At 48.8% G+C, this 14,393-nt stretch overlaps 1 protein-coding gene across 1 annotated transcript; it reads left to right on the top strand.

Moving 5' to 3' along the window:
- Positions 1 to 2,039: 2,039 nt before the first annotated feature.
- On the top strand, positions 2,040 to 12,041 carry LOC122748395 (T-cell-interacting, activating receptor on myeloid cells protein 1-like). The gene is made up of 11 exons (XM_043994036.1): positions 2,040 to 2,051; positions 2,492 to 2,524; positions 3,783 to 3,843; positions 9,353 to 9,652; positions 10,320 to 10,607; positions 10,868 to 10,897; positions 11,070 to 11,165; positions 11,354 to 11,381; positions 11,534 to 11,610; positions 11,716 to 11,753; positions 11,910 to 12,041. The coding sequence occupies exons 1-11, from the start codon at positions 2,040 to 2,042 to the stop codon at positions 12,039 to 12,041; spliced, it is 1,095 nt and encodes a 364-aa protein (XP_043849971.1).
- The last annotated feature ends 2,352 nt before the right edge of the window (positions 12,042 to 14,393 follow it).

The following is a 14,393-nucleotide window of genomic DNA, read 5'->3' as shown; positions in this document are numbered from 1 at the left end:
TGTTGGGTATATAATTACTTAGGCCTGTAACTAATGGGGAAGTTAGTCAGACACATGGTCAATACTTTAGTAATATGTGATCTTAATTAGTAATAAATGCTTACTGCCCAAACTGCACAATAGCCATTAATTTATAAGTAACACTATTTTAGAAAACCCCAGCCTAGTTGTCCAGTAATTCAGACAGAAAAGGGCTAATCAGCAATATTTCAAATGATAGTTACCAATACAAGCCCGAAGAAACAGTCTCCCCTCTCAAGGAATTTAAATTCTACTGGAGGAAGAAAACATAAAAATGGGAGATAATCAACACTGGGAAGAGTAAAAGCATTGCTCTGCAGTGGTGAAAGTCCAGCTGAGATTGCCCTGTTTGGGGTGTGATGGCTGAGACTGGAGAATGAGGGAGAGTTGGTCTGGGGCCCTTAGACAAGATGGAGGTTGTGGGAAGGACTCACCCATGGCAGAAGTCACAGAGGTAGTCATTGGCAAAGGTAGGACTTGAACCCAGGAGAGAAGGGCTGCCTCTGGTAATGCTGCAAGACCCAGGATGTTCGGCTGATCCTTCCAAATGGCAGAGTTTGATTTTTTTAACCCTTTGGCACCTTGTTCCATTTGACTTCTCCAGGGATGTAGCAGTACATGCACCTTCTCACACTTTGATTCAGGCCAACTGAGCAGCTTTGTGAAATGTCAGGGACCAGGAACCTCTCCTGTCTTCATGTTTTTGTACCATGCTGTCTTCTGCACCCAGAATGCACTCCCTCCTCATCTGTGCCTCTTTGTCTATAGATCTCCTTTGAATTCATGTCTTTTGCCATGCTGTTATGTTGTTTAAGCACGGCTTGTTAATTCAATAGACCCTTGCTGTTGCAATACTGTACATTTATTAACTGTGTTCATACAGAGTGGGCCCAAAGTCCCAGATTTTAATAACTTTTTGAATTTTTTTCTTTATTTTTTGCCACTTATGAGGTTTGATTTTTCACACATAATATACATTATTTTCTGATATGTCTACTGCATATGATGCTATGGGATTGTAAATTAAAAACAAAAAATAAAGGAGTTATTAAATATTGAACCCCCTTCATGACTTTTGACCCAGCCTATGCTTGTGTATCATCATGAGCACAGCCAGAGCAGTCTCTAGAAAAGATGGGAGCCAAGATGACTGAGGGAGTCTCTCTGGCTTTGGCAGCTGAAAAGCATAGAGGTTTGCTAATATCAGGAGCAGACCCAGACCTTATGAATGAGAATGTTTCAAGGATATTGGGCAGAAAAGTGAAAGGAGATGAGGAGTATACACTTAAGGCCACTTACCGATTTAAGGCAGGTAAGGCAACTCAGGAAGTTTTACTAATCCACCCTGAGAGTTTTGACCACAGAGATCTACCTGAAGAATCAATAGTAGGAAAGTATTCCTGGGAATTCCATTCTTATCTGTCTTCCGAGGATGGTGGACTGCTTAAAGAGATAGGCACCCTTCTATTCAGAAGAGGAATTTATGCAGAAAGACTGAATATCACATTTCAACCCAGTAATTCTGCTCCATCTAAGGTATAGGCCATGCTCCCAGTGCTATATGTCTATTGGGGAACAATTTGTGCTGAGACCAAAAGAGACAGACTGTGTGTCCTGAGAATGTAGGAAAAGATATACTGCAGAGTCTGTACCTGGACTTGGGACCTGACCCTCATGCAGCTGACATCATCAGATTGACTTAGACACAGAAATCATCGTCAGTGATGGCCAAAGTCAGATGGTACCCCTGAGCTTCAAGGGCCAATATAGCCCATAGGGCTCAGTCTCAGCAGGCTCCAGGATTTCTCAAGTGTAGGATGCAGGAGCAAAGCTGAACAACAGCATCCCCTGTGCTAAGCTTCATTCCCAGAACCTGAGACAGTCAGGTGAGAGATGGGGCAGTGCACAAAGCTATTCTCCTTGGAGAGGCAGGGGACCAAGAAAAAGGAGCCCGCCTCCATCAGGTCATCCGAGTAACAGGCCCACCTTCTGTTGTAATTGTGGAGGAGATGACCATAATGCCGTTGGATGTACTGCCAAAGGGAACGCAGCCTTAGTCATAAATTAAAATCTCCTGATCTAGCTTCAGAAACTTGGAGTGGAGGCAGGGAAAGAGGTGATTCTGGGCCCCAGGAACACTCCCATTGTCAGTTCCCACGGAGTCTAGCCACCTGAAACACACTCCCCACCTCCCAAGAAAGAGCTGATGTTGATGGAACACAGACTGAGGCATTTTGATTTTTTTATTCAAGTTTTCTTATACAAAAAGACCAATATGATAATTGTGGCACAAATGATTGTAGTTGAGCTGACTCATTTGGGGGGGGCCACACCTGGCCCACCCTGAAGTGACCTATGCCACTGAGGTCAGAAGGAGAAACCTCTCCCTAGGCAGTTTTTGAAGGACCTCCCCTTCTGGGGGAGGAAGATTCCGGAACGCTGGCTTTTCTCTCTCCTCTGCCCTTTCCAGTGGCTTGAGCAACTAGCAGACATCCCAGGTGTGGTGAGTGAACACAAAAGCCCTGCATTCCTTTGAATTAGCTTAATTGGAAAGGAGCTGGGGATTATATAGACTTAGGTTAGAGCTAGGAGAATTTATCTGCATTTCTTTTCCCTATTTCCTTATCTTTGATTTTTATTAATTTCACCTTTGTTGTTTAATTAATTCCCAAGTAATAAAACCTGGTTCTTTTGTGGAAAAGAAGCTGTGAGGCTCCTTTCTTGTTGGCCTGGGAGAAATATCTAAAAGGGCAGTTTGGAGGGGAGGGAGCTTTGAACCTAGAGTTCCCTCATTATTTCTGGGACCCCAATATTTCAGTGAGCCACACAATTAACACTCCATCTATTAAATCCGGCCCCCACATAATGTTCACATAATCATAAATGTATAACCCATATTGACCTAGAGTCAAGGAAGCCTGAGTTCAAATCCTGACTCACACTTACTAGCTGTGGGACACTGAAGAAGTTACTTAACCTCTCCCAGACTTAGTTTCATTATATACAAAATGGGCATAGCAATAACACTTGCCCCCCAGAGTGGTCATGAGGAGCACGTGAAATGTCACACCTGAAATGCTTTGTGCCCATTAAAATGCTGCCTACACTATTTTATGTTACCGGATACTGTCAGTGAGTTACATTGAGTATGCTTGTCCATAAGTGCATAGCTTGAGATTGGGAGATGAGAGTTTCTTCCATGGGAGAAGTGATCTCTCTGATTTTATTCCAGAGCGGGTCTAGGATGAGAAGAGTTTCTGTAATTTTCCCGAGGATGTTCCCTAACAGCCATTAAAATGCCTTTGAACTTGAGAAGGACATGAGCCACTAGTGGAGACTGGTGGGGGTTGGTGGAGTTGTCTCCCACTGAACCTAATGGGCATTACATCATATACCTACTCCCCACAAAAGCTACAACAGCAGCTCCAGTGATTGATGTAAAACCAGCAGGATGTGGATTCGCACAGCGCAAGCCCCAGGTGCCCCAGGCTTGCCAATAAGGTTGCCTCCGTCTCAAGGGTTCCTGCCTCTCTGTGAATCAGTTCTCAGCCATGATTCACCTTTTTTACTGGCCTTCCCCTTCAGCCTGGGAAATCCTTGGGTATGACTGACCTCACCTCGTAGCCTTAGCAGCCTGAGCCAGTGTTCCTCAAGAGCCTGACACTCTCAGCTTCTCGGGACCTTTCCCTCTCCAGCATCCAGACCTCTCTGGGCTGTGTGGGAGGTAAGGACCAGCTCTTCTCGGGTCTGGCCCGTGTCAGACCCAGAGAAGCGATAGCGTGCCCAAGGAGGCTTCCGGCTCTACCCGTCTGGGATTCTCAGGTATGGAGGCCAGGGATGGGGGGGGGGCAGTTTCCATTCTCAGGAAGGGCCACAGGGGCTCTGTTCTAGGAGGGGCTGAGAAAGGGAGAAAACATCTCCCCTTTGAGGAGTGGGCTACATTTCACCTAGGAGGGGGAGCCTCCCTGCTGGGACATTAAATATGAGTATAGATTGTCCACTCCAGGGCCCCTTCACCACCACTCACTCCTCGGTTAGAGGGCTCTAATTGTTAGGGGCCTTCCTCACATTGAGCTGAACCCCCCCCCCACACACACACACTCTGAAGCCTTTCTCTTCCTCTCTCTGCCCCGTGGAACCACACAGACCCCATCTTTGTTGTCACAGCAGCCCTCCATATTGAGATTCTAGACAGAAGAATTTATGATGGATCCTCCAGAAATGAGGGAACTATTAGAAGTTCTTGAGTAAGGGCAGTGGCATTGTCAGAACTGTGATTTGGGGGTCTCACTTCAGGAACTCTGCGGAGCATGGATTGGAGAGGGAAGAGACTAGAGTCAGGGAGGTCTATTAGGAGGCCATTAGAATAGCCCAAGTAAGAGGTGATAATGGTCAGAACTAGGATTGTGGCTGTGTGTGTGTGGCCAGGGAGGGAGAACAACAGTCAATAAGCATTTATTAAACACCTACTGTGTGTGCCAGGCACTGTGATAAGCACTGGTTATACTATAAAGGGAAGAGGCCATCCCGGCTCTCTAAGAGCTCAGAGTCTTATTGGGGAAGACAACGTGGCAACAGCTATGGACAAACGGGAAGTAAACAGGAGAAATGGGAGATAATCAACACTGGGAAGAGTAAAAGCATTGCTCTGCAGTGGTGAAAGTCCAGCTGAGATTGCAGTCAACGTGGCTGAGGTTGACTCCAGTGGGGGCTCAGCAGCGTGGACAGAAGCTCGGTAAAGGCAGATGGTGGGAGCTGTCAGGGCTGGACTTTAGAGAGAGAAAAGTGGTGATAGATTCAGGACCCAAGGGGTAATACTAGGGGAGGCTTCACAGACTTAGCTCCTTCTGGACCTCTCTAGTCTTGGGGGTGAGGCCCAGTGTCTGAGGCCCTGGGCCTTTAATGGCCGGGTAGACCATCTGAGACCCTGGACCTTTCTGAAATAGGATGGCTCGATGAGAGGTTCACCATTTTACCTAGGTCAAAGTGGAAAACCTGTGCCGCCTGGGTGTCAGGGGTGGAGATAGCAGATCCGGCCACCACATCCTGCCCCCAGCCCCTAGGTGTCCTGCCTCCTCACCTTGCTCAGTTAAGTCATCAGCTCTGGACTGGACCGAGGGCCCAGCATGTCCTGCACACTCCTTTCCCTACTCTGCCTCCGTAAGTTTGGGCCTAGGCTAGAGGCCGGGGGAGGACGTTGGGGAAAGGTCACTCGTCAGCAGATTTTGGATCAAGAGGGACACTGAGACACAGTGATAAGTGTCCTGGACAGAGCAGAGGTCAGATATCCAGATCTCTGGCTCTGTCCTCTATCCCTGATCAAGGATGAATTAATGAGGGAAAAGCCTTGTGGCAGAAGGATGGAGGGAGCAGTGGGGCAAGACGTGGGCAATCTGACCTTCTGTTATAGGAATAGGCCTCGTCCAGGCGGCAGAAGGGAAGACTGGTAAGTCCTGCTCCCTGAACCCTCCCCTCTATATCCCAGTTTGGCCACAGAGCAACCCCTGAGTAATGAAGAAGGCAGTTCAAATGTCTATGGGATGGAATCTGGGAGAAGCCTGGGAAACTGGAGCTGAAGGAGCCAATGAGGAGAGAGCAATCCCAGGAAACCCAGCTTCTTTCCCACATGCAGTTCCCTGGGCCCTCCCTCTGGACTTGGGCCAGCTCTGTGGTCTCCTGGGAGATGCCCTGACCCGCTGGTGCCAGGACCCAAGAGGACTACTTTTTCCTTTAGACCCCTGGCCCTGTCTCCTGGGGACAACAGACCTTTCCACTGGGTCCTTCTCCTAACACAAGTATCCCTTCACTTCCCTACAGCTCAGCCTTTGCTGGGGTGGGGACACAGGGTAGTAGGAAGAACAAGAGAGCTAGAGTTTAAAGCCTCCCTCTGTCTTTATGTACAAAGCAAAGGGGTTAGGGGGAAGGCCTTGCAGGTGCCTTTCAGCTCCGATTGAGCATCCCAGGAGCCCATTTTTGTCATCTGCTTCCCCTATGCTGCTGTTGCCTCGCTTGGGTTCATGGTCTTTCCTGGTTTGCTCCAATAGTTTCCTGTCCTTGGAATGCCCTTGTCAGCTGTGTCTGTCCCTATCCTGCCCAGAGCCCAGCTCAGCTTCTGTCTCTTCCAGGCAGCATGAAGTAGTGGATGGGGAATGGGACGAGAAGTCAAGAAGACTTGGGTTCAAATCCTGCCTCAGAAATTAACTTACTTGACAAGTGCTCAAGTTGAGTCATTTACCCATCTGTAAAATGTAGCAGTTGGACTTGATGACCAGATGCCTCTAATCAAAGATCCTGTGCCCTTCTCTGATTTCTCTTGCCAGTAACAATGTTCTTCCAGTTTGTTGTCTGCATCTCTCTCCTGTGTGGAAGGGTAGCAGGGGAGATTGGGGGAATCCTGGATTTGCTGGAAGGGTGCACAGTCCCCAGTTCTGAACGTGCACTCTTGCCAAGCTGGGACCCATGAGCCGGTGAGCTGGTCACACATAGGATGCTCGAAGAGAACAGGCCCTTGGTGTTTGGGAACCTTACGCAACCTTTGTTGGAGTATGGCGGTGGGCTCACTGAGAGCCTTGATGTTTCATTCAATTGTTCTCTGAATCTCTTGTCTTTCATGCGGTCTTAGCAGTGGGAGAAACAAACAGCTGTCCTCCCCTGGACAGCTGTAGTGAGCACCTTTTGTAGAAGGGCCCCTTTGATGGAGTTTTGGGGAGACTCTAGACATGAATCATACCCAAGCCTTACTTTAGAGATTTTACCAGAGCTCTATTCAGAGTAAAGTCAGAAAGAAACCTGACAACTGCCTCCCTTTTGAGATTAGTACCTCGCCCCACCCCCAAGTCTTTGAGGATTGAACCTAGCTGGTGAGAATCCGTGAATCCCTTGTTGAGGATGTGAGAGGGGCCTGAGAGGTTGAATTGGAATGAACACTAAGCTCTTATTCCTGGCGGGGTGGGGTGGGGGGGAAGATCCACAAGTCTTTAGGGCTCATCTGAATTTGATCAAATTCTTTTTGAAAGAAGTTTATTTTTCCTAACATGGGGTGAATCCAAACCTTCTTTTGGACTTGTGTGTGTGTGTGTGTGTGTGTGTGTGTGTGTGTGTGAAGAATGCCCACCCAGAACTGTTTGGTTTCTCACCCGAGGGTGAGGTTTTTCAGGGGATCTCAGCTCCTCTGTCTCTGTTGTGAGAGTCTCCCATGGTTTAGGAGTTCTTGGAAGGTCTCCCAGTGGAGCAGACCAGAAGTTCCCAGATTCCGACTGCCGCCTAATTTAGGGTCCCATCTGATTTTGAGCTGACCCGTGGGAGAGAGAGTGTGGTAGGAGAAGGGTGAGATCTAGAGTCTAGACCATGTTCCTACCACTCGCTCCCTGCCTGATAACTCTCAAACCTCGCTTTGTCCTTCCAAGATACAAAGAGATGGGCCTAGATCTTCTCTGAGGATCTGTCCTGTCCCAAGACCAGGGATCTTTTGGGTCACTTTTTTGGATCACTTTTGGGTCCCATCCCCCCAGGGGATCATGAGACCCTTGAAGGCCAAGGCTGGGTCTTATTGAACTATCGTGTTTGCCCAGCCCCAGGGTGGGTCTGGACACTGGGGTGCCTCGGGCAGATCCCAGAGCTGAGGATTGCTCTGCCCTCCCTCCCTTTCATCCTCCGGTCAGGAGCCATGAATAAAGGAATGGGGCTGGGCCTGTGAGCCAACTCTTCCCTGATACACTCAAGAGCTCCGTGGCCTTGGAGGAAAATCTGGGGTCTTCTCCATTCTACCTGGGGGGTCAAGTTGACCCGAGTGAAGGCCTTACCCTGGGCTGCCAAACCAGCCTGGGGCAGGTGCCATAGAGACGGAAATGGGAACCTTTCTCTCGCCAATGGCCCCCCTCATAGATGCTGGCCCATCTGGAGCACTGGGGAGCTGGGTGAATCTCTGATGCCTCCTTTTGTCCAGGACCCTCCCCACCCTCAGACCATCCTGTCCTTTGGCGGTTAAGAGTAGGAGTTGTGACCCAAGATCCTGGAAAGCCACCCTGGAGATTTTCATGAGATGTCTGCTGTCCTTGAGGGTTTGCGAAGGACGGCGGACCTAGAGGTGCCTGTACTGTGAAGGTTGTTCTGAGGAGGCATCCGAGCCCTAGGGGAGGTCTCGGAGCTGCGGGGGTGATTAAGACTTCTCTGGTGAATAGATGAGAACAGAGCTCAATGACCAGCGGTGGTTTCAGCACCTTGTGAGGCAAAGCCTGAACTGGGAACTCACATTACATTCTTTTTTCTTGCAGGGCAATGAGGGTTAAGTGACTTGCCCAGGGTCACACAGTTAAGTGGCAAGTGTCTGAGGTCACATTTGAACTCAGGGGCTCCTGAATCCAGGGCTGGTGCTTTATCCATTGTGTCACCTAGCTTCCCCCTCACATTATATTTTTAAGAGGACAGCAGTCCCCAAGGGAAGGGGTGGCTGCCACCCAGGGTGGTGGGGATGAGGAGAGGAGGGGGAGGAGTGGGGCAGGAAAGGACTAGGGTTAGCTCACCTGGGGTGATGAGGGGCTATGCCAGTATCCTTGGGGGAGGGGCCTATGAGAGGTGTTCTGTAGAGCGACTGAGCAGGAAGCAGGTCATCAGCTAGCTTCCTATTCATACCAATTGCTCTTGATAAGTCAGTACTAAGATAAGTTATTACTGGCTACTGAAGAAATGCCCTCTAAAGTGTGATTCCCTAAGACCAAGCCCCAGTTAATCTGCCCTAGTTATAGCTCTGACTTTGTGTATGGGTTTGAATGTGTGTGTGTGTGTGTGTGTGACATAAATACACACACAAACATACAGACCCACAAATACCCACAACACACACACACACACACATACCATCATGGGTGGGGCTCTACAGAGGGCTGAGGATGGTGTCCTGGGAGCCAGCTCCAATAGCTCTCCTCTGACCCTGCCCACACCTCGGTCCAGGCCCTTATTACCTCAGGCCTGAAATCATGCCACAGCTGCTGGGGGTCAGCCTGCCTGGAGTCTGTCCGGTCTTCCAACCATTCTCTACTCAGCTGTCAGTCATCTGACTGCATCACTTGGTGACCTCCAGTAGCTCCCTCTCACCCTCCCAACCATATATAAAACTCTGTTTGGCATCTAGAGCCCTTCATAGCCCCCCTCCCCCAACCTAGATCTTCCCAGTCTCGCCCCTGCCACACATATGCTTTTGTCCAATGACACTGGCTTCCCTGTAGCTCCTTTTACAAGATGTTCACTAACACGCTCCCCGTGCTTCTCTCCCTCTCCCTCTCCCTCTCCCTCTCCCTCTCCCTCTCCCTCTCCCTCATCCACACTCTCCCAGGATCTCTCCTCAAGCCATTCCTCTCAGCCCTCCCAGGTCCTGTGGTGGCACCAGGTGGGGAGGTGATCTTCTGGTGCAAGAGGCCATCACTGTTACATGACTGGTTGGTGTCATTCAAGCTACTGAAGGACGGGGCTGTGGAACCCTTACAGGAGAAGGACCTACACTTTACTCAAGCTGACTTCTCCCTGAAGTCTCTGAGGGTCCAGGACTCTGGGAACTATAGCTGCATTTACTCTGAGTCCTCTAGCCCTGAGGTCAAGTCTGAACCCAGTGATTCCCTGGAGATCTGGGTGACAGGTAAGTGAGATAGCAGGTCCAGGACTGGGGACCAGACCAGGTGCTGGGGTCTTGGGGCAAGAGGGTCAGAGGATAGTTTGGGAGAGGTCAGTGTGAGGAGCTATTGTGAGTACCATGGGAGGCAAGAGGGGAGCCTGGGGAGGAGGTCATGTGTGGAGGGGCTGCCTTGAACAATATTGAATGAGTTGGGACTGAGGCAGGAGCAAACTCTGCTCCCAGAGAAGGAGAAAGTTTTAGCATCAGCCCCCTCCAGGGAATATCTCCGCCTTCTCTAAGCCTTGCCCTGACATGAGGGGAGGTCAGCCAAGGAACCATTCTCTGGGTGTCACTCCCACCTTGCAGAAGGCACACACAGATACACCCATAGAGGACATTCCAATTAAAACCTGGAAACTCTGAGTGGGGGATGGAGCAGTGGTGGCACTTTGACCTCTGACAGTCTGCGTAGTATTGGAGTAGGGAGTAAACTCAAGCATTGTAATAGAAAAGAAAAAACTCGAGACTTTTTAGGGTTAGAGTTAAGTCTCCCATGAGAAGGGAAGCACAAAGAGGGGCTGGAGGAGGGGCAGAGAAAAAGGAGGCAAGGGAAATGCACGCCAGGCTAGCTCTCTCTCCTCTTTCCCAGAGAGGACTTTGAGAGCTCTGGTCTCTGTGCTTTGGCCTCCAGATGCCCTTCCCAAACCCTCTCTCTCAGCCTGGCCTAGCCCTGTTGTGGCCTCAGGGGGGAACGTGACCCTCCTGTGTCGGGGTCCATCCCGGGGCGTGAGGTTTGCTCTGTACAAGGAGGGAGAGGAGACACCAGTGGGCACCAGTGAGCCGACTCAAGATGGAGCTGAATTCCCTTTGGTCCATGTGAGCATCAACCAGACTGGGAAGTATAGATGCAGCTATCTCCTGGGGACAGACAGCCCTGTCCTGGCCCCGCCCAGTGATTTCCTGGAAGTTATTCTACAAGGTGAGTGCTGGATGCTTGAAAGGCCACCTAGGGAGTGACTGTACTTACCCCCCTCCCCAAACCATCAGTCTGTAGGACCAGGCAGTTAGCCCCAGTGATCCCTTTGGCTCTCACCTAGAGACCCAGGAAAAGAGGACAGAAGGACACTCCCTTCCCCTCAATTCCAGGGTCTTCAGGACCATGCTCCAGAGCTGCGCTGGGGGAATTCACTCTCTGAATCCCTACTCCTGTGATCTTCACTTTTCCATTTTGTTTTCCAGAAGAACGGAAGGAACCTCTTCTCAGAAGAGGTAGGGCAACCTGAGATGGAGAAGGGGGACAGTGACCTCCCTGGCTCTGAGCCCAGCACTTATGTTGGAGTATGGCGGTGTTTGGTGGGACGATGGGTAGGGGTATCATTTGTGAGAGGATAATGGAGCCTGATGACTAATGCCTCTACTTCCCTTCCCACCCCCATCACAGAAATCAAAATCATCCTCATCACTGCCTTCAGCTGTGCCTCCATACTCTTCCTCCTCTTCTTGATCTTTGTTGGTCATCATTGCCACACCCAAACTGGTGAGTTTGGGGAGGAAAGGAGTGAAACTCAAAGGGAGATGAGGGATTAAGCAGTATGGGGACCACTGGGACCTCAGTCTCCTCAGCTGTGAAAGTGAGGGCTAGCCTTAAATCATTTTTAAGGTTCCCTCCAGTGCTAAATTACAGGCCGCTGACTGATCCTGGCCTCTTTCTTTCTATCTCATCAGTGGTTTCACGTGGAGAGACCTCCAGAAGGTAGGGAGATTCAGCTCATCCTCCCCTGCCCCCTTGATCTAGCATCTCAGTGTGATCTTGGATCTTCTACGATGATTACGTTGGGGAGAGAATGAAGAGTGATTCTCCCAGGTGAGCGAGCTCCTCAAGCCTATCTCATTTTCTCTTCATAGATTCCCAAGTTGTCTGTGTTGTCCTTGGTTTGTCCGCTTCTCTTCCAAATCTGGACCTCCCCAAGAAGAGACTGAGTGTAAGTGATTCAAGGTGACAGGTGGCAAGGAAAGGATCCTGGGCATGTCCTTGGGAAGGCTTGATCTGAGGATTCCAAACTGACAGAACTTTCTTTCCTATTCAGATGCTCAAGTGGCCAAGTCCAAGCACTGGAGGATGTCTGTGAGTTATTCTCATCCTCCTCTGGGAGGAATCTATCTCCCCTTAGATTTCAGCCTCCTCTCTCCCCTCCACTCACTCAAGCTTTACTTCCCAGTCACTGACCCATTATCTCCTTCTCTCTTCCTCTGATCCCTCACCTTCTTGTTTTTCTTTTAGGTCCTTGAGGCTGAAGACCCCGAGGGACTGACCTATATCCAGCTGAATGCACGGGCCCTGAATAACCAGCACACAGCCCCTGGGAAGACGTCCCCTGATCCGACAGAATATGCTACTCTCGCCCTGCATTGATGGGCAGTAACTTTTCCTTGTTTGTCTCTTCTTTCTCAGTATCCTTTGCTGGATCATCGTCTATGTTCCCCTTCCTAAACGTTGGTGCTTCTTGGGTACTGTTTGGGTCTTCTCCTTGCACATACTTTTGGTGATGTCCTTAGCTCCTCTGGGTTCTACCATCATCACCCAGATCATAGTGACCAGGTCCTAGTCCCTCTCCTGAACTGTAGGCTCACCACACTAGTTGCTGACTGGAAATTTCCAATTGGATGTCCTATAGACATCTCCAACTCATCTGTTCTAAGAAGAACTTTTGAACTTCTTTCCTCTCTAAAGCCCCACAAATCCTCTCCTTTTCTAAACCTTTTTTCCTTCTATTGAAGGCACCAATATTCTCCCGGTCACCCAGGACCACAATCTTGGAGTTATCCTTAAACTCTCTCTCTACTCATGCCCAGTCATTTGCCAACTCTTTTCAATCCTCCCTCCACAGCATCTTGCTCATCTATCCACTTCTCTTTATTCACATTGTCACTGTTCCCTTTCAGCTCTTTGTCACATCTCTCCTAAAGTATTTTGATATCCTACTACTTGAGGTTCCTATGTTTGGCCTCTCCCCTTGACAATCCATCCTCTAGAAAGCTGTGAAATTCATTTTTCTAAAGCTCAGGTTTGACCTTGTTGCTCTTCTGCCAAGAAAGCTTTTGTGTCTCCCTCTCACCTTTAGGATCAAATACAAGCTCCCCAGTTGGGCATTCAAAGCCCTTCACAGTCTAACTCAGGCTTATTGAATGTTGCCTTTACTTTCTCTATGTCCAAACAAACTGGCCAGCCTGCTGTTTCTCACAGCCAAGAGCCCATTTCCCATCTCTGTGCTCATCGAAAATGATTTCTCCACTGCCCCCCCCCAGCGTTGGAATAGAGTCCCCCCAACTTGACCTGTGCCTCTTAGAGTCCTTCAAGGCTCATCCCAAGTATAGAGACCTCCCTAGATTTCCCAGGAGCTAGTGCCCTCCCCATTATGCTTTCTGGGTGATACACACATACATATTTTTTTAAACACCAAATGTAACAAACGCCAAATAAAATCAATGCTTCCATATACAAAACAGAAAGAGTGCTTTCCTATTTTCATAGGAAATTGATTATTATATACAACTTACTTTTCCTTTGGAGTTTATAATAAATGTAGCTTTCTTTTGAATGGGGGTGGTTTTATTTTTGAAAATAATTTTTTCAAATCACCAGAATTTTTTTTCAATTTCCTTCTCATTCCTCCTTCTCAAGGAGCTATTCCACAATACAAATCAATAAGCCTTAAGGACCTACTCTGTCCCAGGAATTGTGAATGAGAACTGCAGGCAGAAAGAAAGGCAAAAGACAGTCCCTGTCCTCAAGAAGCTTACAATCTAATGGGGGAGGCAACATGTAAACAAATACTTACAAATGAGCCATGTACAGAATAACTAGGAAATAATAGAAGGAAGATACTAGAATTCAGAGGGGTCAGGAAAGGAAAGGCTTCCTGTAGCAGGTAGGATTTTAGTTGAGACTTAAAGGAAGCCAGGGAAAGCAGAGCTGAGGGAGGAGAGTATTCCTGTCATGGGGGGCATCCAGGAAAAATGCCAGGAGTTGAGAGATGGAATGTTCATAGAACAACAAGGAAATCAATGTCACTGGATCAAAGAGTATGTGTTAGGAGAGCAAGGTATTAGCACATGGTTGGAGGGGGCTTTGAATGCCAAACAGGATTTTATATTTGCTCCTGGAAGTGATTGGGAGCCACTGGAGTGTGTGTGTGTGTGTTTGAGGTTGAATGGAGGACGGATTGCAGTGGGGAGAGCCTTGAGGCAGGCAGACCTACCAGCAGCTGTTGCAAAAGTCCAGGTATGAGGTGATGAGAGCCTGTACTAAGGTAGTAGCCATCTCAGAGGAGAAAAAGGAGTGTATTTGAGATGCTGCAAAGGTGAAGTTGACAGGTTTTGGCACCATATTGGATATGGGCCAGAGTGAGGAATCTAAGATGACTCCTGCATTGTGAGGCTAAGGGAATGGGGGAAGATGGTGGTGTCTTCTATGGTAATAGAGAAGTTAGAAAGCAGGGAGGTTTTAGGGGAAAGATAATGAATTCTGCTTGGACATTTTCAGTTTCAGATGTCTACTGGACGCCTAGTTGAACATGTCTGAAAGGCAGTTGGAAATGGAGATTGGAGCACAGCAGAAAGGCAGGAACAGAAAAGATAGATTTGAAAATTCTCAGCATAAAGATGGTAAACAAATCCTTGAGAGCTGAGTCATCAAGTGAAGTAATCTAGAGAGAGAAGAGGACCAAGGACAGGATCCTGAGGGACACCTATGGTGAGAGGCATG

Source organism: Dromiciops gliroides, chromosome 3, assembly GCF_019393635.1.
Source record: "Dromiciops gliroides isolate mDroGli1 chromosome 3, mDroGli1.pri, whole genome shotgun sequence".
Taxonomy (NCBI): domain Eukaryota; kingdom Metazoa; phylum Chordata; class Mammalia; order Microbiotheria; family Microbiotheriidae; genus Dromiciops; species Dromiciops gliroides.
Note: the sequence above shows the minus strand (reverse complement) of the source record. Positions and strands in the feature narration are given on the sequence as shown.